Source organism: Heterocephalus glaber, unplaced genomic scaffold, assembly GCF_053883595.1.
Source record: "Heterocephalus glaber isolate CG9 unplaced genomic scaffold, H.glaber_assembly_v1.0 deba00001610, whole genome shotgun sequence".
NCBI classification, from domain to species: domain Eukaryota; kingdom Metazoa; phylum Chordata; class Mammalia; order Rodentia; family Bathyergidae; genus Heterocephalus; species Heterocephalus glaber.
Genome location: NW_028258381.1, coordinates 24,948,964 through 24,974,926, shown reverse-complemented (window position 1 = coordinate 24,974,926; position 25,963 = coordinate 24,948,964). Strand labels below are relative to the sequence as shown.

At 35.2% G+C, this 25,963-nt stretch overlaps 1 protein-coding gene across 1 annotated transcript in view; it reads right to left on the bottom strand.

The window, feature by feature from the left end:
• LOC101700489 (cytochrome P450 3A9) overlaps positions 1 to 25,712 on the bottom strand; it is a 34,957-nt gene extending 9,245 nt beyond the window's left edge. Inside the window, exons 1-9 of the mRNA XM_004840240.4 lie at positions 25,505 to 25,712; positions 18,643 to 18,736; positions 16,759 to 16,811; positions 16,248 to 16,347; positions 13,553 to 13,666; positions 12,848 to 12,936; positions 11,461 to 11,609; positions 2,277 to 2,404; positions 39 to 105 (exon numbers count right to left, since the gene is read on the bottom strand). Of these exons, the coding sequence (XP_004840297.1) occupies positions 39 to 105; positions 2,277 to 2,404; positions 11,461 to 11,609; positions 12,848 to 12,936; positions 13,553 to 13,666; positions 16,248 to 16,347; positions 16,759 to 16,811; positions 18,643 to 18,736; positions 25,505 to 25,575 (865 nt within the window). The 5' untranslated portion in view covers positions 25,576 to 25,712. The remainder of the gene's footprint in view (positions 1 to 38; positions 106 to 2,276; positions 2,405 to 11,460; positions 11,610 to 12,847; positions 12,937 to 13,552; positions 13,667 to 16,247; positions 16,348 to 16,758; positions 16,812 to 18,642; positions 18,737 to 25,504) is intronic.
• Positions 25,713 to 25,963: the final 251 nt, after the last annotated feature.

Here is a 25,963-nt window from a genome sequence, read left to right as displayed (position 1 = left end):
GATTCACCATCATTAGCCTTTGGGGCATTGTTAGTTACCTTTATGAGACTCTGTGTCTTTGGAATTCTGGGAGTTTATCATCAGCTGAAGAAAATCCACTCGGTGCTAGAAACAGAAAAAGAAATTTCAAACCCAGAAGATCAATCATGAACTCAGAAGTAAATCAGCACAGTACAATATAAAACTTCCTTCTGAGGCTATAAAACTTTCGCTGAGGTTGCCTGTGTAATTGGTGAAAAAATAAACACTGATCTACAAACTTTGGAGAGCAAGATTTTTACCTGAGTGAAAACCAGACATTGTTTCCAATAGCACTCAGTCTCTGAACTCCCCAATCCTGACTTGTCTGCTTCCTGAACACAGATTCCTGGTCAGAGAGTGGCAGCTCCTTCTCCTGTCACACCTGCTTACTCAGAATGAAGTCCTGGATGTTAATTCTTAATCAGTGGCCCATAGACTAATCTACCATTTCCAGAGCTCATCTGTAGGCTTTAGGAACCCATCTTGAAATAGACCACTGTCCTGGAATGCAACGTAATTTTTAGTGATACCCAGTCATACTTCCCTGACTAAAGACATCCCTATGATGGTGTACAGCCCACTTAAGGCAAAGCTGTGAAACCCAGAGAAGTCCCATGGCCACTCAAGGTCATGATGGGCTCAAACTTAACAGAGAACAAACTGCATCAGGTAGTCTCAAAGGACTGTCCATTAGATAACAGGAAACATAAAATGATTCTTTGTGAATATAAGATCTGAAAGTAAAGTGCCTGGGAAATGAAGGTACAAATAGAATTTTTATCCATTGAAGGAACTGTCAAAATCCTTTCTTCTAGCTACTAAAAATATGTAGTACATTATATTTATCTATAGCCAATCTACTGTACAATAGCACATGAGAACTTCTGGCTCTTACCTAACCTAACTTGGTACTCATAGATCAATATTTTTCATCCTCCCTCAACTCTTTCTGTTCTCTGGTGACCACCATTCTACCCTCAACTTCTATGGGATCAACGTTTCTTAGGTTCCACATATGAATGAGATCATGTGGTACTTGTCTTTTTGTGGGTGGCTTAATTTACTTAATACAACAATTTTCTGTTCAATCCATGTTGCAAGTTACAGGATTTCATTCTTTTTAATAGCTGAATAGCGTATCATTTTGTAAATGTATTACAATTTCTTTATCCATTCAGGCACTGATGCATACTTAGACTGTTTCCATTTCTTGGGTATTGTGAACATTGCTGTAATGATTCATGGCAATACAACATGTAATGCCAGTAATATATACAATTATTATTATCAATAAAAATGTTTAAAATTAGTGATGTGAACATGGGAGTGAAAATGTCTTTTCAATGTACTGCTTGCATTTCCTTTGAATATATACCCAATAGGAGAATTGCTGGATCATATGGTAATAGTTTAAGAAATTTGTGTATGGTTCTCCGTGACTCTACTAATTTACCTTCCCTCCAACAGTGTGCAACCCTTCCTTTTGCTGAAACTTTGTAAAGAGTATATCTCAACAATATGCACGCCATGACAAACTAGTATTGTCATGCCTATTATTTAATTGTAAATACTTTCTCTCTGACTCAGTCTGCACTTTCTCTAAAATACAAGATCTCTCTTTCTCTTAGAGCTCTTCATCTAACTTTATATTTTTATTTTTTTATTAGTACATGTTTGCAGTACATGCAGCTTACAATCATCTTGGACAGTGGGTACTTGTACATAATACAGCTTGATTCTTTTTTAGTCTCTCCCTCTTCTTCTAAATTCCCTTTCCTTATTTTCATTCTTATTGATATTATTAATCTTATCTTATATTTATGATATATAATGCTTACGATCATTTAGATTATTAGGTTCCTGTATATGGCATGTGATAATACAGAAATGTGCAAAAATCGTATATATAAGCTAGGCATGGTGGTGAACATCTGTAAACCCAGCTCTTTGGGAAGCTGAGGTTGGAGGGGTTGCAAATTTGAGCTGAGCCTGGGAAATTTAGTGATTTAATGAAATTCTTCTCATAATAAAAAATAAAAATGTGCTCGGGATGAATGAGAGAAAAAGAGGGGAGAGGGAAAGAGAAGGAGAGTGAAAGAGAGAAAGAAGACAAAGAATCAGAAGAAAAGATAATCAGAAGGAAGGAAGGAATGAGGGAGGAAGGGAAGGGAGGAAAGAAATGAGAAATCATATGGATACAGTCCAATAAATTATCAACAAGTGAACACTCACATGTAACTACCATCAAATTTTACCTTTTCTTTCTCTTTGAGACGACTTTCTTTCATCCTTTCAATGGATATTTTTAAAAAATCTGTAACATCTCTTGGAAATATAGAGATATTTAATGCCTCCAACACTGGTGTAAGGAATGGAAAAAATACTGTGGAGAAAGACAAAAAGAAACAGTGAAAATGCAAAATTTACCTGGAGCAATTACAGTTGTACACCACTCTGGTTATTAAGTTATCAGAGTTCTCACGTGGAGCTATTCTTTCTGACACTTTCTTTGGGCTGCAGGCTACTGCCTGAGCAAGGGCACATCGCAGAGGGCCACCACCATAGTGGTGTCATCAGTGGCCACATCTGCACTGATCAGAGGAGGAGGATTGAACGCTGACCTCTTCTCCTTTGTGGCTGATTAGAACAGTCACTTTGCACAGATCAGGCTTTAGTCTGGTGCTATAACTAATCATGCTGTTCAAGAAAGAGAAGTCAGTGTAGAACTAATGCAGGAAAAGTTTCTCAACTAGCATACAATGAAAACAGATATAAATAATTGGAAAGCTCACAAATATATGAAATTAAATACACACATATATAATCGATGGATCAAAGAAAAATAAAAAGGATTGTTACAAACTGGTTGAGATTAAAAAAATGGAGAATAAAATGAGTGTATGATGAATGAAAAGCAGAGCTCACAGGGAAAGTTATAACTATTGAGTAATAGAGATCTCCAATTAATAATCACACCTAATACCATAGATCACTAAAGAAAAAAGAGCAAATAAAGTTAAGCAAACACAAGGAAGACAATATTAAAGACCACAATGGAATCTAATGAAATAAAAAATAAAACACAACTGAAGAAATTAATAAAAACTAATATTACTTTGAAAATATCAACCAAATTGGCAAAATGTTACCTATATTCACCCAGAAGTAAAAAGAAATGACTGAAATTACTAGCATCTAAAGATCAGAAATAAACTGATTAAAATTAATTGACATTAATGAAATAATGGAATAAATCAGACACAGAAGCTTAAATAGTGCATGTTTTCTCTTATATGAGAAATCAAAAATATGAATAAAGAGCAAAATAAAAGACAGATAATAGGAAATAGCAAAATGGATCTTTTTCAAATGGAAGGGAATCTAGAGATGAGGGAGAGACAGGAGGGACAGGGGACAAAAAAATAATTGAGGTATATTATGTATAGGTATCAACTTTCCACAAGGAATGTAATCTGTATGTGCTACAACCATATACTAATAAAAAATTAAAATTGAAAAAAGAAAATCCTATGAACTCAAAAATATACAGAGGAATATAAAGGAATTCTATTGATAATCAGATTATTAGAATAATGATATAAGTAATATGACAGATTCAATGAACAAAATCAGAGAAAAACATGTATTATAAAACTGACTCAAAAAGAAATATGAATATACCATATGCATAGATCTGTAACATACAATGAAGCAGAATTTAAAATGAATAACTATCTACAAAGAAAAGCTAAGAAATACATCATTTCAATGGAGCACTTTAACAAATATTTAAAGAATTAACAAGAACTATTCAGGAACATGTCCGAAATACAGGAGTGAACACTTTGCTGAAATTTTCATAAGGTCAATATTGTCCTAATAACAAGAACAATAATGCCACAGAAAAAGAAACCTAGAAACTAATATATCTTGTATTTCTGGAAGAAAATCCTAAACACAATATTGTTATACTGAATCCACCAACATATAAAAATGATCGTATACCATAACTAGGTAGTATACACTTTAGAATTAATACATTGTATGAAATATATGCACAAAACAGTTTGACAAAACACAACACCCTTTTGTTATTCAAAAAAATCAAATGGGTTTGGGGATGGGGGAGAAAGGAAGGGAGAGGGAAGTAAAGAAGATAGAGATGCAGTATGTGTATTACCAATTCATCATGATGAATATATTATGCTTCACAAGAATATACTAATAAAAAAGAAAAGACAAAATCAGTAAGTTAGGAATAGAAGAATTTCCTCAACTGGTAAAGGGCATCCATCAGAAATTTATGGCTCACATAATAGTAATACCTTAGTGGTTTCCTCCAAGGTAAGGTAAAAGACAAGGATACCTCTCTCACACTTTTTAGTCACATAGCTCCATTTCAAAATATAAGACTAATACATAAAAATAAATTACATTTCTTGCACCATAAGAAACAATCCAAAAGCAAACAAATCCACTGACAATAATATCAAAAAGTAGCATACTTACTGATAAACTTGAAAAAAAGTGACATATACTAAAAACTACAAAGTGTTGTTCAAATTAAAGAGGATAGAGATGAATAGGCAAAACATGCTATGGTCATGGACTAGAAAATTTATTATTATTAAAATGTCAACACTCTTAAAATTCACCTGTAGATTTAATGCATTCTCTGCCAGAGTCCTAACTGATTGCTTTGTATAAAATGACAACTTAATGTTAATAATCGTATGGAATTTTAAGTGGCCCAAAATACTGAGGCAAACTTTGGCCCCAAATGTTTTAGTCATTTCAAGGCGTCCAAACAAGATTGAAAGAGAGAATGAAGTTGTATGATTAATGATTTCCAATATCAAAACTTTCCACAAGGCTATAAAAGTGAAGGCAATATGGTACCGGTGCAAGTAGAAAATTAGATAAATGAAATTAGATAAATGAAATACAATTTAGAATACAAAATGAACATGTGCATATGATTTGTTGGATTTTGAGGAAGGCATCATGGCAATTGAGTTGGGGAGGATGTTCTTTAAAAAAATAGGTGCTTGGATAACTGGACAGTCCCACGCTAAAGAATAAACCTGCCCCTTACTTCAACTGCAAACAAAACCTAACTCAAAATCAACAAAGCACCTGAAAATATAAGATTTAAAATGATAAACTCTCAGAAAAAAAAAAACGAAGGCAGTAAGCTTTCATGGTCTCACCTTTGCAATCGATTCTAAGATTTTAAACTCAAAGCAAAAGCAAAAACTAAAAATACCTAAATTCTACTGCATCAAATTAAAATAATTGTGCTTCAATATACATGATCAAACAAAAAAATGAGATTTATAAGTAGGAGAAAAAAATTGCAAATGATATATCTCTCCAGGATTTCTATCCAGAATATATAAAGAAATCTTGCAATTCAACCACAACAATAGTTTAGTGATAAGAAGGCAAAGAATTTGGAGAGACATCTATCTACAGAGGACATAAAAATATTCATTGTTACTCAATATCATTATGACTAGAGAGATTCAAATCAAAATCACAATGTAGTACTACTATACATGCACCAGGATGGCTATACGCTAAGTGATGGAAATACAAAGTATTGGATGAGATGTGGAAAAATGGGAACCCTCATGCATTAAGGTGGGAATTTAAAATTGTGCCACTATGGTGAAAAACACATCCACAGTACCTTAATAAACATACAATTACTACACAACCCAGCAGTTTGAGTCAGAGTGTATAGGCAAAAGAACTAAAATCAGTGTCATCTCCAAATTCTTTCTACAGTGTTTTGTAATTTTCATTGTTTTTCACCCCCTTGGTGAGACTTATTCCTAGGTGTTTTATGTAAGCTATTTTAGATGAAATTGTTCTGTGATTTCTTTCTCAGTGGATTCATCATTGGTGTATAAGAAAGCTATTGGGTTGATTTTTTAAATGAAGATATTGCATGCTGTAACTTTTGCTGAATTTGTTTTCATGTCCAAACCCCTGTTTGTGGTGTTTTTAGGGGCTTCTAACTAAAGGATGATATTGCTTGCAAATATGAATCATTTGAGTTCTTCTTTTTCTACTTGTATCTTTTAATTTATTTTTTCAGGTATAATTGGTCTGGATGAATTTTAAAGTACTAAATTGAAGAGGAATGGTAAGAATGGACACTCTTGGCTCTTTCCTGATTTTAGAGAAAATGTTTTTAGTTTTGTTCATTTAACATGATGTTGACTATAGTTTTGTTCTATATAACTGTTACTATACTGAGGTAAGATCTTTCTATACCTAGTTTTTTAGGGTTTTACCATGAAGGGATATTAAATTTTATCAAGGGCTTTTTCTGCTTCTTTTCACATTATCATTTGATTTCTATTTATGGGGAATATTACATTTATTGATTTTATATATTGAAGTATCCCTTTCTTGGGTTCATGAATTAGCAGAATTAATATTGTTAAAATGGCCATTTCACCAAAAGTAATCTACCAATTCAATATCCTCCCCATCAAAATAGCAATGGCACTCTTTATAGAATTAGATAAAACAATCCTAAAATTCATGAGGAAATCTAAAAGATCCAGAATCAACAAAACAATTCTAAAGAAAAAAAAGCAAGGCTGGAGGCATCACAATATCTAATTTTAAATTATGTACAAGTCATAGTAAAAAGCACAGTATGATACTGGCTCAAAAGTAGGCACATAGAACAATACAGTATAATAGATTGCAGAATAGAAACAGACTCATGCAGCTCCAGCTGTCTGGTTATTGACAAAGGGGTCAAAAATACACCTTAGAGAACAGATAATCTCTTTAACAAATGGTACCTGGAAAACTAGATATTCATACATAAAACAATGAAACTAGATCCCTATCCCTTACCCTGTACAAACATCAATTTAAAGTAAATTAATGACACAGGTGTAAGACCTGAAACTTTGAAATGCAAGAAGCAAACATAGGGAAACAGTTGTCATAGGCATGAGCAAAGGCTGACTGATAAGGACTCTAATGAGACAGAAAATAATGACAAAAATTAGCAAATAGAGTTACATCAAATTAGAAAGCTTCTGCACAGCAAAGAAAACAATAAACAGAGTAAACAGATTCTGTACTGAATGGGAGAAAATATTTACCAGCTACTTTTCTGGCAGGGGATTATATCCAGAATATACAAAGATCTCAAAAATCAACACCAAAAACTCAAAAAATCAAAAGTAATAAGTAAGCAAATGAATTAAACAGATTTCTCAAAAGAAGTACACAAGGCTAATAAATGTATCTAAAATGTTCAATGTTCAGCATCTTTATCCATCGAGAAATGCAAATCAAAACTACATTGAGATTTTATCTTATCACAGTTGGAGTAGCTATCATCTCTCTTCCAGCTGGTTTAGTGTTTCTGTTTTAATATTTAGATTTTTGAGCCATTTTGATTTTAGTTTAGTGCATGGTGAAAGACATGCATCTAGTTTTAATCTTTGGCAGGTTGAAACTTAGTTTTTCCTTCAATATAGCAAATTTGCCCTTGGGTGGGGGAGATTTAGAATGAGTTGGGGGTGGCAAATAGAGAAATAGAAAGAGAGGGAAAGATTAAAAGTAAGGCTAGAGAACACAGGAAAACAATGCAAACTTCAGGAAGCTGGTGAAGACAGGAGGGAAAAAGAGAGGGAACAAAAACAAGAGCAGAACAAACTAACAGCAATAGGAAAACTAGAAACCATATTCACACTCCTATAAAACTGAAAACAATGTAGAAAAAACAAAATGGGACAAATAGGAACAAGAAAGGTGAGAAATGAAGACACAGGAGAAAAGAAAACAAAAGCCAATACAACATAACAGAATTTATGGGACACAATGAAAGCAGTCCCACAAGGGAAATCGTCAATAAGATACTGGCAAACAAAGTGCAGATCATCAAGAAGATCATGCACCCTGAGCAAGAAGGATTCATCCCAGCGATGCAGAGATGGTTCGACATACATAGATCAATAAAGATAATACACTACATTAACAGAATCAAGAACAAAAGCCATATGATCATCTCAATAGATGCAGATAAAGCATTTGACAAAATCCAACACCCATTCATGATTAAAAAAAAAAAAAGTACAGAAAATTGGGATAGATGGTCTTTATCTCAACCTGATAAAAGCCATACATGAAAAGGCCACAGTCACCATCATAGTAAATGGTCAAAAACTGAAATCTTTCATGCTAAAATCAGGAAGAAGACAAAGATGTTTACTCGTACTACTTCTGTTCAATATAGTTTTGGAAACATTAGCCACAGCAATTAGACAAGAGAAAGAAATAAAAGGAATAAAGATAGGAAAGGAAGAAATTAAATTGTCATTATTTGCTACATGATATTCTATATAGAAGAACCCAAACTACACCAAAAGTCTTCTAGGCGTAATAACCAAATTCAGTAGAGTAGCTGGATACAAGGTCAACACTCAAAAATCAATAGTTTTCCTGTACACAAACAACTGGCTCATTGAGAGAGTTACTGGGAAAACAACTCCTTTCACAATAGCATTCATAAACGTGGAATATCTAGGAATCAATCAAACAAAGGAAGTAAAAGACCTCTACTCTGAAAACTAAAGCACTCTCAAAAAAGAGATTGAAGAGGGAATCAGGAAATGGAAATGGCCATACTTCCAAAACTGCTATATAGATTCAATGAAATCCCAATTGAAATTCCAACCGCATATTTCACAGAACTTAAGAAAACAATTCAAAAATTCATTTGGAACCAGAAGAGACCTAGAATAGCAAAAGCAATTCTAGGCAACAAAGACAAGGCAGGGGGTATCATAATCCACAGCTTGAAATATTACAAAGCTACTATGATAAAAACAGCATAGTACTGGCAAAGAAACAGACCTGAGGACCAGTGGAACAGATTAGAAGATGAATAAACAACTCCAGACACACTCAGCCACCTCATCTTTGACAAAGGAGCCAAATACCTTCACTGGAGGAAAGATAGCCTCTTTAATAAATGGTGCTGGAAAAACTGGGTTTCAACCTGCCAAAAATTAAAACTAGATCCACATCTTTCACCATGCACTAAACTAAAATCAAAGTGGATCAAAGATCTAAACACTAAAACAGAAACACTAAACCAGCTGTAAGAGAGGTGAGGCAGAACTCTTGAAGACATTGGTGTAGAAAGACTTTATTACCAAAACCTCAATTGCACATGAACTAGCACAAAAAATCACCAAGTGAGATCTTGTCTTATTAAAAAGCTTCTGCACAGCAAGAGAAACCACAACAGAGCAAAGATATAATCCACAATGTGGGAAAAAATTTTACCAGCTCTTCCTCAAACAAAGGACTACTATCTAGAATATATAAAGAACTTTAAAAAATCGGACCCCCAAATTTAAAGACCCAATCCAAAACCAGGGATCTGAAATGAACAGACATTTCTCAGAGGAAGAAGCAGAAGAAGCAAATAAACATATGAAAAAAATGTTCAACATCACTGGTCATACAAATTAAAACAATGCTGAGATTCCATCTCACTCTAGAAAGAAAGAAAGGCTGCTGTCAAGAAATCAACCAATAAATGTTGGCAGGGCTGTGGGGAAAAGGAATCTTTATCCACTATTTGTGCGAGTGTAGGCTGGTGCAACCACTTTGAAAATCAGTGAGGAGATTCCTCAAAAAACCTAGGATTAGAGGTCTCATTCAACCTAGCTATTCCCCTTCTGGGTATCTGCCCAAAAGATTTCAAAGCATCATACCACAGCAATATATGAATGACCATGTTTATAACAGCACAGCTTGTAATAGCTAAATCTTGGAATCAACCCAAATGCCCATCAACTGATGAATGGACTAAAAAGATTTTTTTATATAATGGAGTACTATTAGCCAAAAGAAGGATAAATGTGAGACATTCATAGCTAAATGAACGCATATTGAGACCATAATCTTAAGAGAAATAAGTAGGACACATGTGTAAATACCAAATTGTTTCTCTAGTGTGAGGGACTGAAAGTGTAAATGAGGACCAAAATGTATAATTGATATTGTGAAATGGGAAGAAAAAGTTCAAACAGGAAGGCAAGCTGGGGTGGGGAGGAAAGAAGAGAAAGAAAAATATGAGAAAAGAAGGAAAAATGGAAACAAAGCTTTTGTAAATAGGGAGGGGTTGAGGGGTGGAAGGGAGGGAAGGGAAATGGGAAAAACAAGAACCAAGATATATCTTGTACAGGTACAACTTCCCAATGATAAATGCAATCATAATGTATACCTGATTTGTACTAATAAACTTAATGAATTAAAAAAAGTCAGTGTGAAGTTTCTTTAAAAGCCCCTAAAATTACAGCTGCCAGTAGATACAGCCATATTACTCCTCAGTATATTCTCAAAATGATTGAAGTTACCATATTACAGTAACACCTCCATATCCATGTTTATTGTGGCAAAATTTACAATTAACTAAACTGACAGACACTATGGTGTCTGTCAATGGATGCATGGCTAAAGAAAATATGGTATATACACACAATGGAATATTTTTGTTCATAAAAGTGATTAAGTCAAATCCTGCAATTTGCAGACAATCGGATGAAACTGGAGATCATCGTGTTAAGCAAAATAAGCTGGAATTAGAAAGTAAACTGTCACGTGTTTTCTCCCATATGTAAAATCCTAAAAAATATTTACAAAAAGAAAGAAGAAATGACAGGAAAGTAGATGAGAGACTAATAGGGAAGTGGAAGGGATGCAAGGGAGAGTAGAGGAAGGGGAGGAGGTAATGTGAGATTAAATTAATCAAAGAGTGTCATATGCATATGCAAATATGTTGAAATAAAACCCACTATTAAATACAACAGGCATGAGCCACTAACATTAAAAATAAAATGGAAAAGTACCTAACAATACTTTTTCAAATTCAAACTCATAGAAGAACATCCTTAGCAGCACTGTTCTCAGTAGCCAAAAGATGAAAATAATCCATATGTATGTTAAGTGATGAATGGATCAGTAGAATGTGCTACGTTTGTGCAAGGGGATATTGTTTGGGCATAAAAGGAGGTAAAACACTGATGCATGCTTCATAATGGATGAAACTTGAAAACACAGTGACAAATGTGAGAAGTCACCACAAAAGGCTGTGTATCATCCAATTCCATTTAGATGACATCTCCAGAAAAGACAAATCTACAGAATTAGAAAAGAGATTAATATTTGTCTAGGCCAGAGGAGGATAAGGAAACTGATAATTACAAAGTACAGGTTTTCAAATTGATAAAAATGCTCTATAATTGGTAGTGATGATGGCTGCAATAATCTTTAAATTTACCAAAAAACCATGGAATTCTACAGTTTAAATGGGGAAGTAACATGGTATGTGAATAATAAATCAATCTGTTATTTAAAAAGAGATAAAGAATAAAACAGTAGTCCACATACTTATTAACATGAACAGTGGGTCAAAAATACCAAATTTTAAGATCTTCTTGACTTTTCCCACAAAGGGATCTTGTGGATTGTTGAGTGAATCGACATTCACTCCAAATGATGTGCCAGTGATCACATCCATGCTGTAGGCCCCAAAGATGCTGAGTAGAGAAAGACATGAAAAATTAAATTTTGCACTTCTCTGCCATCCTTCTGTTACTTATTGAGTAAGATGTGGGAGTAGATTCTTATGACCAGGAAAGACAGAGACCCACACCCTGCCAGAACTATCTGTGGGACAATCTGCACACTCTATGTTCCTCTGACTCACTCTTGTTGAGTACTTATTGAGGGCCAATGATGCAATTCCCCCTTTGCTAGGGGTGACAGAGACATAAGGTGATTTAAACTGACAAATACAGATAAATTACAATCATGTGAGTGGGATGTGCAAACACCATTCATCATCAGGACAAGGGTGGAATAATTGACTCTTCTAGGGGAAAAAAGAAAGGCGACAGACCTAGGGCTTGATTCATCCTAGAGCCTGTGCACATAGCTTATTCTTCACACATCACACAACAGTAACATCCTGTTCTGAGTGGCTAGGAGCATCTTTTGTTCAAGCTCCTGATAGATCTGTTCTTCCCCTACTCCAGTAATCTGAGTTGCCCTCAGGGCAGAAACATTCCTGCAGAATATGGAAACCAAGACTATTCCTAATTTAAAGCTACAGCAAATCTCTCCTGTTTGGACTTGTAGGATCCCATATTTAAGTAACCACATGTCTTCTGTTTGCTCAGTCCAATTTCAATTTACACTCATAACTCTTACATAAGTCCAAATTTTCCAGTTTACCAATAAATGATGTAGTTGCCTGACTCATAACCTCTCCAGAACCTTCATTCTGTTGACATTAAAGGAACAAGAAGTGATGAGAAGATTTAATATTTATGCTTTTATGGCAATCTCTATAAATCTTTCTCATGAAGAGGTTTAAGTTAATTTCTACACTGTCACTTTTATGGCCCATGAACGATCTCCTGATAACTAAAATTGCCTTTTCCTGCCACCACTTCCTATCCTCTACACTCACAAGTTTGGCACTATCATATTTTCTTCTTTCTAAACTATATATTTGTCCTCCAGAATAGCCAAAAACATCATTAAGCACCTAAATTAATCTTGATCCCTGTAAATAGGGGGAAGACTCTCCCCTAACTTCCCAACTTTCTCTTGGAAAATGTGCTTTCTTGGATGGCCTGTTGAAACTGTAACACAACACTATTGCTTTGCTCAGGTTACTGGAGTTACTCAGCAGTGGAAATTTCAGTTCTCTGGCAGAAAGCTGGAGACTCTCATGACAGTTCAGAAGCCCAACTGATGCGCTGCTACTTACTCTTTCATGGAGACAGGTTCACCTTTCTTGGCTCTCTGTCTCAGGTTTTTCACTAGTACATCTCCATACTGTTCAATGATGGGGAACATCTAAGCACAAAACACAAACACACCACAACTTAAGTAGATGAGGATACTCAAGCCCTATAGTCTATGGCTTGCCCAAAGATGAACTCATAACTTGTCATTTATACTGAATCTGTTTTTGGACTTTAAAAGAGTTTAAATTGGACCATCTGCTGAGAAACATGATAGGGATATTTATAAAGTAGAATTTTCGTAATTGAAATCATAAGTAAAAATTAAAGGAGGATTAGTAAATCAATAAAAATAAAGTGCAAAACTCCTAGTAAATATCCTTTCTTTTCTAGAATTTTCTAAGAAAGCAGATCTGCCTTTGCCAGAAGTAGATAACCTGGGTGGAATTTTATTCTGATAGACTTACTCTATAATAAACATATTCAAAAACCTATTAGTGTGGGCATGTATATTATGGTAGATGTATCTCTATGAATGTGCTTCTGACATATTTTATGTCCTAATACTGAATTTTATAATGTATATTGGAGAGCATAAATTAAAATGCCATCTTTAGGAAGTTCAAATCCACAGCATCACCCTTTGGAAAGGCACTAGGGTCTTAACTTCTATAGGTCTGCAGATTCATTCCTTCAGCTTCCTATTAAAAGTCCTCTTATTTTATTACCTCCTTGAGTTTCCCAGTGGTGAAGGCTGGGGACAGCAGTGTTCTTATCCTCTTCCATTCTTCATCCTCAGATATACTGATGGCTTTCTTCATAAATCCCACTGGACCAAAAGACTAGAGTACAAAGAAAAAGATATTTTGCCCTGCATGTTTTGGAGGTTCCCACAATTAGATGAATTTGTAGAAATGTATCACTGGCTGTGTGTCAGGTGACTGGCCCTATGTCAGACATTGAATAAATGTTTATTACAAATGAATAACTTTCTCGGAGGTACTGGAGGCACTTCAATGTCTGCAAAATTTCCCCATGGTTGGGAAACTCTTCTTCAAGGTAACAGGGAGTACCAAAACCTCCCACATTCTCCTGGGTAGAGCAAAGTGGAAATAGATAAATAAAAGATACCAGATCCCTTGGACAACTGTAGGTTGCCTTAGACCAGTTCTGTCTTTGTGTTTATATAGGGCACGAGCACCTTGATAATGGAAAGCCTAGATACGGTGATTTTATAAATAGTTATACTTAATATTAAAGGATTAGGACTCTAAATGTTAATCTGGGGAAACAAGATAATTTCGTGAAAGTTCTTTTCTTTTAATTTTTTTCCCTCCAGGGACAGATGAAAACAAGAATCATGACTCGATCTCCCACCTTGGAACTGACAAATCAATGCGAGCTCCTTGAAACTTACCACCATGATCTAAAAATATATTCTATATTAAAATGGATACTCCCAACAGTTATTCATGACAAAAATTAAGAATACTAAGAAGGAAACTTCTTTAATTCAATAAACAATTAACAGGAAACATGACTTTCACTAACAAGGCTCTTCCTGGCAAAACACCAAATGCTTTTACTCTAACATTCGGAGCAACTCAAAATGTCTCAGTCACCTAGACACAGAAATACAAGTTAAAATAACATCATTTGAAAGCAAGATAGTGATTAGAACAGGTTTGGAAGAAGCTGTGGAAGGTGGCTACAGGGAGGCTGAATTTCATTAGTGCATGTGAATGCAAGTAGCACATTGAATCTCATAATATCTACACTTAATACATGTTAAAAAAAAAGTAAAATAGGACGTCTACAGAAATTGTCAAAAGCTATCCGCATCAGTTAAAATTGGGTAGAATAAGGAAGATTAAATATTGCATCCTTCCTAATATCCACTCTAACCACTCTTATTCAACATCATAGTTGAACTAAAAATTCAGCTGTTGCAATAAGACAAGAACACAAAAGTTATATGGCTTGGAAAGGAAAATATATTCTAAAATAGAAGTTAAGATAGAAAATCTCATGTAATACACAAAAATCTCTGGAACTTATAACTTCATCAAGGTTTCAGGATAGGAAGGTAAAACACAAAAACAAGCCACATTTCTAAGATAAGTTGGGAGTACCTGAAAATACATTTCTGTCGTTAATACTTTCAAAGAAAATGAAATACTTTGGGTATGATCCTAGAAAAACAGGTACAAGTCTGGGTGCTGAAAACTACAAAATGTTGATGGAATCAAAGAAAACATAAAGGAATGGAGAGGTACATGACAATCATGGATCAACAAACTCAACATAGTAAAGATAATGACTTTTTCCAAAGTTATCTATTAATTAAATTCAAGTCATAAAAATATTGGCAAGTTTCCTTGTAGAAATAGACTAGTTTATTCTGAATTTTTGTGATGAGGCAAAGAAACAAGAATAGGTGAAATTTTTCAGAAAAATAAAAAATAAGATGGGAAGAATCATTCTGCATTATGTTGACTTAGTCTATAGTTGCAATAATAATGGCTGCGGTACAGGAGAAGGAACAGACACAGTGATTAAATGGGATCTAAATGAAAATGAGAAATAGATCCTCACACATAGACCCAAGTGATTTTTGACAGTGATGCAAAAGTGATTCAGTGGGTGCCAGGGATTTAGCTCAGTGATTTCACTGCCTGCTGTGCAAGCACAAGGACCCAAGTTCAATCCCGAGTACCCCCCCCAAAAAAAAAGTGACTCAGTGGAAGGAGAGCAACCTTCCCAAGGACAGTGTTGAAAAATTGTGATACACATTGGGCCTAAAAGAGAAGAGAAGAAACTTGACCTTAACCTCATACATTATAAAATAGTTAACACTAACTAGATCACATGCTTAAATGTAAAGCACATAACTATGTAATATTTAGGACAGCAAAACAACAGCACAGAAGGTTCAGGTAAAGAATTTAAAGAAGTGCCAACAAAAGCACAACCATAAAAGGAAAAATAGATTTATTTGCGTCCTCCAAAGGCGGACAACTGTTGTGAAAAAAAGTTTCTTGTTAAGAGGAAAGGAGAACTACATGTCATAATTCTAATGGCCCAGTGGAGAGCCTCATTTTAAAGAAATAGTTCTGACTGTTGACTGCATTGATGGTTATGCAAATGTGCACATGTGATGAATTTGGATGCACCTACAGACACACAGACAAGGAGAGCACAAGAAACTGGAAAGTGTGGATTGTATCATTTCCTATTGCTATAGTTACAAGTGTATACTAAATTTGTACTTACGCAAGACACTGCCACTGGGTAAAACAGGACAAAGACTATATGAAACCCCATGGTTTATTCTTTTTTGCCAATGTTCTATAAATTTATAAGTATTTCATGACAAAATTGAGTTAGTAAGTAAATAAGAAGATGTTTAAAATGGATGCGTACCCGCCTGTTTGTGAAGGTAGAATAACATTCTTTCACCAGCACTGTTTTGATCATGTCAGGATCTGTGATAGCTAACACAGGCTGTTGACCATCATAAAACCTGTGGTAGGAAAACAGCTTATTAAACCTTTCCTTTCAGCATTAAATGAAAAGGAAATCAACATAAAGAATGTCATGCATTTGAAAGCATACAATATTAAGGTCTCAAATAATGCAATTAGAGGGGACTAAAGAAAAGAAAAATGGAGACTAGAGGAATAGCAAAACTATTAGAAACGAAGGCTAATTGTCCCTGGGCAAACAAAGCCTGAAGAAAAGTAATAACATGTCACCTTCTCAATCTAATTCAGATTGTGGACTTCAACTCCTGTGATGTATTGGAGCCTTGGCCAGACTCACCTCCAAAATCTTATAATAGTTACATCCCAAGAGCTCTGGACTGACATTATCTTCAGGCAGTAGATACTTCACCCTAACATGATAACCAAATTCAAGTTTCCAGAATACTCACCCCCATATGTTTCCATACTTTTTATAACATTTTGTGTCAAAAACCCAAAAACCCTGGGAAGAGAAGAAAAATTAAATTCCATTATTGTGCTAAATGTTAGATATGACCACATTTGTAATAGACACAAATGACTGGAATCACATGAATTCAGGTTAATATCCCTCCCTGGAAGTTGGAGGGAAGACCTTACTTAGAGATATCTGAAAGAAAACAATATCTCCTTGTCTATCAATAATAAGTATTTCTTTCTCTTTTAGTAGTATTTGTTCTTGTTCCTCTTGTGATGTCTCTGAAATCCTGGAACCTCAGCATTATTTTCTCTGTGAGCATGTATGCAAACCAAAGCTGAGGAAAGTGAGTTTCACAGGAGCAAGCAAGCTCTTTTACTTTCTCATTCAGCATCCTTTTCATTGATTTTTATAAATTTTTTGGAATTCTAGCTTATTTAGGATCTTGAAAGCATTAAGGACATTATTTCAGACAGGTAAATTAAAACAGTGCTGAGATTCTATCTCACTCCTAAATAAATGGCTATTATCAAGAAATCAACCAACAACAAATGCTGGCAGGGATGTGGAGGGACCCTTCTCCACTGTTGTTGGGAGCATAGACTGATGCAACCACTGTGAAAAGCAGTGTGAAGATTTCTTTAAAAACTAGGATAAAAAGTCCCATTTGACCCAGCTATTCCCTTTCTTGGTATCTTCCCAAAAGAATAAAAAGCATCATACCACAGTGTTATATGTACACCCATGTTTATAGAGGCACAGTTTGTAAGAGCTAAATCATGGAAACAACCCAAATTCCCATCAACTGATGAGTGAATAAAAAAGATGTGGTATTTTTACACAACGGAATACTATTTGGCCAAAAGAAAGATAAACTTGAGACATTTCTAGGTAAATGGATGCACCTTGAAATCATGCTCTTAAGTGAAATAAATGGAACACACATGTGTAAATATATTATTTCTCTGGTGCAAGAAATTGAAGGTATAAATAAAGACCAAAATGCATAACAGATATTATGAAATAGGAAGAAATTGTTCAAAATTATACTGAGTGTGGGATACTTTGTTAATAATTAAAATGTTTTATGCAAATAAGTATAGTAGTATTAGGAAATGAGCTGAGAGATAATTACCAAATGAAATTATATTCTTTTAAGATTATGATATTTAACATTGTTATTCTCTAATTATTTTTGTCATAAAAATTATTTTTTCATAGAATGCCTTTTATATTTTATTTATTAATATATACTTCTATTACATGATAATAAAAAGTAAGAAATAAACAAACCTCTGCCCCCAAAAAACCACCAATGATATCATCATCAACAAATTTACATTGCAGTCATGTTGTTGAGTGAAAATATGAGTTAATGAAGACAAAGTATCCTCTCCTTCTAGTACTCCCACTCAATACAGTAATTTGGGGAGAGGTCACCTCTACACATAGACACAGAAAATTAAACATAAGCTCTGAGTTTTTACTTCTGAAAATTACAAATTTTTAGTTTCAGTTGTGATGTTTTAACTATACAAAAAAGTTCCCAGAGGTCTTTATGTACCTTCCTGGAATCTGCATGGGGCAAAAAGAAAATCCCTCTTTGATACTCTTAAAGTCTTAATATGAAGTCCTCAATATGGAGTACTGATATGCAAGACAGCTGAGCTGATCAACCCAGACAAACTTGGGCTCCAAAACGTTACAATCAGCCTCCCAGGAAAAAGCTGGCCATGCTCTAAGTCAGGCCCACACAACACATTCTGAAAAATGAGTATGTCCCAATTGCATGCTAAGGATCAGCTTTTTTACTAACGGAACCAAGCTGGTCTTCACAACCATAAAAGGTAAAAGAGGGAAAACAAACAATACTCACCTTGTGGTAAGACAGAATAGTTCCAAAAAAGGGGAGAGGTTTTGGCCCAGGAATTCCCAACTTCTTAAAAAGGCCATGTGAAGAGGTCCCATATCTACAAGGTGATAGAGAAAGCCAGGTACTGGGATTGTGATTGTATAAATATGAGTCACTAGTCACTGACTCAGGAACTGGAGGTCAAGCCAGGAAGATAACATGTAATAAATAAATAATAACAAAAACTCCACAGCTATAATTACAATTTCTCATTTTCTTCTCTCTCACATTCCCTGAAAAATTCCCCAAACCACAAAGCTTAGCTAAAAGTAGCTGAAACCATGAGGCTCCCAATGTAAGAGTGAGCACTTGAAAAAATGCCCCCAAACTTGAGTTTGAGAGTTCCTGAGTGATGCAGGCTAGAACTTTTCAATGTCATTTCAGTCACTTGAGTTGACTTAGGAAGTAGATGTGATGCCAACATGTCTACTCTCTACTGACTTTCAGCATGGGCCAGTGCACCTGTGTATCTCTAGTTCTACCTTGAATGGAAAGGAGAGGAATGTTCTCCCGCTTGCTCCTAACTCCTACCTGGATATCTTTTATTTCACCACTGGCTCACACTCTCCTTGAAAATGAGAGATTAAGACTCCCATGAGCACACAGGAGGTGAGCTGCTCCCAGCGCACAAGAGGAGGCTTCCGGGCCAAAGTACCCCCCCCCAATGAGCACAGGAGGTGAGCCACACAGGCACCAGAAGCACCCTCCCACATTGAAATGAGAAGACATGTAAACAAGTTTCAAAACCAGACTTCCAGATCACCTAAAACAACCCCAAAGGGAAACGAGATGGAACATTGTGATACTCAACCACCTGGGCTCCCTGAACTGGCAACAAAAGAGGATCTAGAAAAAATGAAATCAGAAATAATTTCTCAGCTAACAGCACAGATTGTGCCCATACTGCAAGACATGATTAATAAATCCAGAGAGGACACAGATAAAAAAGATAGAGGAGCTGAGGAACACGATGGAATCTCAACATAGGAAACAAATGGAATCCATAAAACAGATGAAAAAAGATTTCCAGGAGATTAAAAATTCCATTGAAAGTCTACACAGCAGAATGAGCCAGTGTGAGGACAGAATTTCAGATATAGAAGATGAGATTGCAATTAGTGAACAGGAGAAGAAAAATTTCTTAAAAATACTAAGGGACCACGAGAAATCAATCCAGCAGCTGCTAGATGATGCAAAGAAGAATAACATAAGACTGATTGGAGTCAATGAAGAAACAGGAGACAGTGCAGATGACATAAAAAAACTGTTCACAGAAGTGATGGCAGAAAAATTCCCAAGCAGGGGAAAAGAACTTGACATACAGATAAGTAAGGCATATAGGACTCCAAGTAGCTGTCATAAAAAAAACTACACATAGGCATATAATTGTTAAGATTCCAGAAACCCAACCCAAGAATAAAGTTCTACAAGCCGTTAGGGAAAAGAAACAAATTGCATACAAAGAAAAGCCCATCAGAATCAAAGCAGACTTCTCAATGCAAACCCTCAAGGCAAGAAGAGCTTGAAGTGATGTATTTGAAGCCCTAAAGGAAAACAGCGCAGATGGATGTACACTGCAAAATTATCTTTCAAAATTGATGGAAAAATATGATACTTTCATGACAAAAAGCACCTTAGGAACTTTTCATGAATACCAAACCAGCACTCCAAAAAATTTTAGACAATATCCTAGGAAAAGACAATGAGGATCACAACCCCAGGAAGCCCAGCAGAATGAATGTCAGGTGTGACAAGAAATTAAAAGCAAAGGGGGAGAAGCCAACAAACAGAAAAAGTCATGACAATGATAAATCAATATGTATGAATTATAATCATCGATATTAATCATCTCAACTCACCAACCAAAAGAAATAGACTGGCAGGATGGGTCAAAAAGCAAGATCCAACAATATGCTGCATACAAGAAACACATTTAATTAAAAAAGAGACTCATAGTCTGAAAGTTAAAGGGTGGAAAACAATACTCTATGTGACAGCCCCCCCCCCCCGCAAAAAAGCAGGAGTAGCTATGCTATTTGCAGATCAAGTGGATTTCAAAAGAAAATCTGAAACACTCTGGTCCCAAGAATTTCAGATAAGGGATTGTCAACTTGTATGTACAAATCTATTGTGAACATGTGTTTTCATTCCTCCCAAGTGAAAATTTAAGAACAGGACTGTTGGTTCTTAACAGTAATACAACAAATTACTATATTGTTTTCCGAAATGGTTTTGTCACTTTACATTCACATTAGCAGTATCAGAAAGTTCTATCCGGTTCACACCTAAGCTTACATTTGGTTTTTTAAAAACTTTTAACTTCATCTCCCTAATGAGTGTATGATTCAATCTTGTTATTGTACTGATGAGTATTTTTCTGATTCTAGTGTTGCACACCTTTACTTGTGCTGTACTGGCTGTTTATCATCTTCTTGTATCTACTTTTTAATTGGGTTGTCTATTAATGAGCTGTAAGAGTTCTTTATATATTCTGGTCATAGGTTATATGCATTATAAATATGGTCTGTTTAAGGACTACTTTTCATTTGCTTAACGATATCATTTAAAGTTCTAAATTTTGATGGAATCTCATTTATCAAGTTTTTTCTTTTATACATCATGTTTTTTATATCCTATTCTTGCCTACCCTAAATTCATAAATATTTTCCCTTGTAATTTCTTCTTAAAGTTTTATAGTTTTAGTCTTTCATATTTAGGTTCATAGATCCTTTCAAGTTATTTTTATGTATGGAAATAAAGGGTTGGGGTTAATTTTTTGTATAAGGATACCCAGTGTTCTAGTGCCATTTGCTGAAAACACTATCTTTTCCTCTGTTCTTGAATTGAGTTTATGTTCTATAAAATGTTACTATTAAATAATCTTTCAAAACTCAGTGGACCATATACGTGTGGTTCTATTTCTAGATTCTCTGTTTTATTCCAATGATCTATATGTCTTTCCTTATGCCAACACTGCCTTGATTACTGTAGCTTTAGAGGAAGTCTTAAAATTAGGAACTAAATGTCTTCCAACACTGTTTTTTTTCTTTTTTACTTTTCTAGGCCCTTTGTACTCCTACATATCTTTTAAATTTCAATATCCAGTTCATCATTCATAGCAAGTATACACAGACCTGAATTTTTATATATACCTTGTGTTTTCTAATCCTGCTAAGTTCAAGTACAAGTTCCAGGGGCTCCTAGAGATTTCTTAGCATTTTCTCTATAGATGATCATTTCATCTACACATAAAGTTTTTACTTCCACCTTGCCAATCCTATCCTAATTGTGTCATTTTATTGCCAGACTATTTTGATTTGGGCCTATGTTTCAAAGTCTAATGGACAGGTGAAGAGTATGCATATCTGCCCTTGTTCCCCACCTTAGGGAGAAAGATTTGTATCTTCTCCATTCATATAAGACATTTTTGCTGGAAGTATGGAGTACATGTCTTTGATCTGTTGAGAAGGTTCTGTTCTACTTCTAATCTCCTGATAGCTTTTACCATGAACAGCTGTGGAATTTAGTCCAATACTTTTTCTCCAATTAGTGATAGGATAATATGGCATTTTCCTTTCCTCTGTTAAAAGGATGACTTTTGGGGGTGGATCTTCCAATGCTGAACCAACACTGCCATCCCTATAATAAAACCACTTTCTACATACTGCCAGATCTGACTTCTTTTTTGGTAGTGGGGATCGAACTCGGATCCTTGCGCTTGTGCAGCAGGTGGCGAAACCACTGAGCTAAATCCCTGGCCCTACATACTGCCAGATCTGACTTCTAATAGTTTGTTTTCTTAAACAAATTTCTATCTATGTTCATACTGTTTTCCTGTATTATCTTTATCCAGTTTTAGGGTTAGCACAATGTTGATTTCCTAAAATGAGGGGAGAAGTGTTCCTTCTTTTTTCTGCTTTAAATGTTTGATATAATTTATCAGTTAAAATGTGTATGAGCCTGCTGTTGCCATATAGGTAGGTTTTCAAGCTAGGAATATACTTTCTTTAATAGGTGCTATTCAAATTTTATATTTCCCCCAGAGTTAGTTTCATTAATTTGTCTTCCAAGGTACTTCTTAGAAGTTGTCAAATTTATTTCAAAAAAAGATTTTTGTAATATGCTTTCTATATCCTTTTAAATTCTGTAAAATCTGTGGTAATGTCTTCTAGTTCTTGATATTGTAATTTTTAAAATGTATAATTGATATTGTGTAATAGGAAGAAAAGGTCTAAAGGAGTAGGGGAAGTGGGAGGGATAGGGGAAAGGAAAGAAGGGAAAAATATGAGAAAAGAAAAAAATGGAAACAAAATCTTTGCAAATAGGAAAGGGTGGCGGGGGTGAAGGGAGGGCAGGGAAAGGGGAAAAAATAAGAACAAGAAACAAGATCCCAATTATGAATGTAACTGTATTTTATACCTAAAATGTACCAATAAACTTAATGAAAAAAAAAAGAAAATGAGAGATTAAGACAATTTGGTGGTCAGGTATATAAAGAAACATGTGAAGAAAAATAAACTGCTACACAGGTATATTTTAAAACATATGTATTCTATGACATAGACATAAATTTTGCACATTGGATTCATATTCTTCCCAGTATTCTAAAAATATGAGATCATTTTAAGAATACCTCTGGTCACAAACACTGCTCCCAACGTTCCTATTTTCACTTACTGAAGGAACATGATGTACAAATGATGATCAAAATATATGCTGATAGTTTACAATTTTAAAAATGTTTTACATTAAAAGACATTGGCATGGAAATGGGGCTTTTTTAAGTAAAGAGGGGAAGTGGGGTTGAAGGGAGGTAAGGGGAATGGGAAAAAAAGAGGAATCAAGATATATCATGTACAGGTACAAATTCCCTATGATGAATGTGATCATCATGCATACCAACATTGTACCAAAAATTTTTTAAAAAATAAACAAGATAGGGCTAGATATTTAGCTCAGTGGTTCCACTGCCTGCCTCACAAGTGCAAGGACCCGAGTTCGATCCCTGGTACCACAAAAAACAAAAAGCAAAAAACCAAAAAAACCAAAAAACAATACCTGAAAAAAAAATAAATGAGATACATTGGCATTAATCTCCATCAAAATACTTCTCTACCTTTGACTTCATTTATCCCATTATTCTTGCCACTTTCTGAAGCACTTCTGGAGTTCTCTTTCATACATGTTTTTAGTTGTGGTCTCATAGCTTCCTTGATATCCTGAACTGATTGAAAATGCTTACCTTTCATTGTCATTTTAACTTTAGGGAAAAGTTAGAAGGCAGTTGAGGACACATTGAATATTTTTATTTGACAGAAATTGCCATTCATATTTTAAATTGATTCAGGACATTGAGTCAGCCATAAAAAAATACAAAAGAGGACCTTCAAAACTGCTTGAAAAAGTGACAAGAATAATGGACTAAATATGTTTGAAATGAGAGGGAATATTTTGAGGAGGATTAATGGCAATGTGTCTTTTACAATAAGAAATATTTTTAAATTTTAACCATTCACCATATTCTAAAATCAAATCTTGTGCTTATCTCAAAGAAATTTTAGTATTGAGTAGAATGATATCACAATTTTATTAACTGTAAAGAATTATTATATGGAAAATATACTGCCCTAAACTTCTAACTTTCTCTTCAAAGATTCGTGCTATATTTATATTTTATACTTTCATATCATCATGAATATCTACTGTTTATAAGTGTAAAATTGAGGTAGAAATCAAATGTGACATGAGGGGAGCTTCTGCTACCCATATTCCAAAATAACACCTTTCTCCACCTGCTCTATGCTACCTGGAATCCCGCCATGGACAGGAACTTCTGTATTAGATAATTTTGATTCATGCCTTGTGTCAGAATTTACACAGAAAAAAATATTTTTAGCCCAAGGTGGCTTGCTGACTCTTACATGTTGAGACTGTCAGTAGATTTTTATATTAGGGAAGAATTATATCTTTTCCCTGATGCTAAGCTCCCAGGGAGAGGAAGGAAAAGACAAAGGAAAGAAATAAAAGTTCACAATATCTGAAAGTTCTCTCCTCAAAAGAATTATTTATACTTAAAGAGTTCTGTTTATTGCATAGTAGGGTAATTGAGTTGTAGGAAGAAGGGGATTTCTATGGAAGGGTAACAGAAGAGAGACAAGAATGTTATCTGAACCTGTCATGAGTTCTGGGATAATCTCAGAGAGTTGTGTAAGTGGTGGGGGGGGGGCTGGGTACAGAGAACAAGGACCTATGTCAATAAGGGGCTATCTTCCTGCTCATCTCTCAATAGACAGAGAACAAAGAGATAATTGCACAAAAACTCACAAAGAAATCTCTTATTCCAAAATCCTGAAAACTTGTGTAAGAGTGCATCCCGCTGCACATGATAACCAGTGATGTAATCTGGCTTCATTAAATTCTGGTTGAATAGTCTAGGCCCAAATTATGACTCAATCAGGTCATTCCCCAAAGCAAGTGATGTCATTAACCCTTCCAGGCCATAGAAATTGGGAGTTTGATGGGAGGGGAGTGCTTATTAATTCCTTCAAAGGATCTGAATAAGATGGCCAATAATTCCTTAGGTTTTGCTAACATCCAACTCTTTTTTTTTTTTTTTTTTTGGTACCGGGGATCGAACTCGGGTCCTTGCACTTGCGCAGCAGGCGGCAAAACCACTGAGCTAAATCCCCGGCCCATAACATCCAACTCTTAAAGAAATTTTCCATCATTTTCACTTTTGATCTTTGAAACAGATGAAAGAAAGAGTAGCCTGATTTGTAACCCAAGTCCTAGGTCACAGAGGCGAGGAGCCCGGACAGTTACTCACAGATAGAGGAGCACCAGGCAGGTAGCCAGGAGAACCCAGGTTTCCATGGAATAGTTTGGGATCAGGTCCATTACCAGTTTCCTTTAACAAAGAGCTCTTAGTTTTCCTTCCAGTGGATTGTGTGGTCCTTTGTGGGGTTCCCCTTCCCTGCCCAGTTGTGATTCAGTGAGACTCTTCACAAAGGTTTATCTGGGGAAGGAGGTGGGGCTGGATGTGCAGCCAAGTGGCAGGGCCATGTGTGCTCTACCTGTTACACAGTCCAGTGCTTCTCCACCTTAGCAATTGGCTGAGTCATGAGCATGCTTACTTTGATCTTGAACCATACATGGTGGAAAATCAATAAAAGATCAAGCTTATCATTGGGTCCAAAGAGCTTTGCTTCTTATCAGAAGCCACTGGGATTGCATCACCTGTACCCTGTCCACCTGTATCCAGGGCTGCCCTTGTGCTGAAATACTT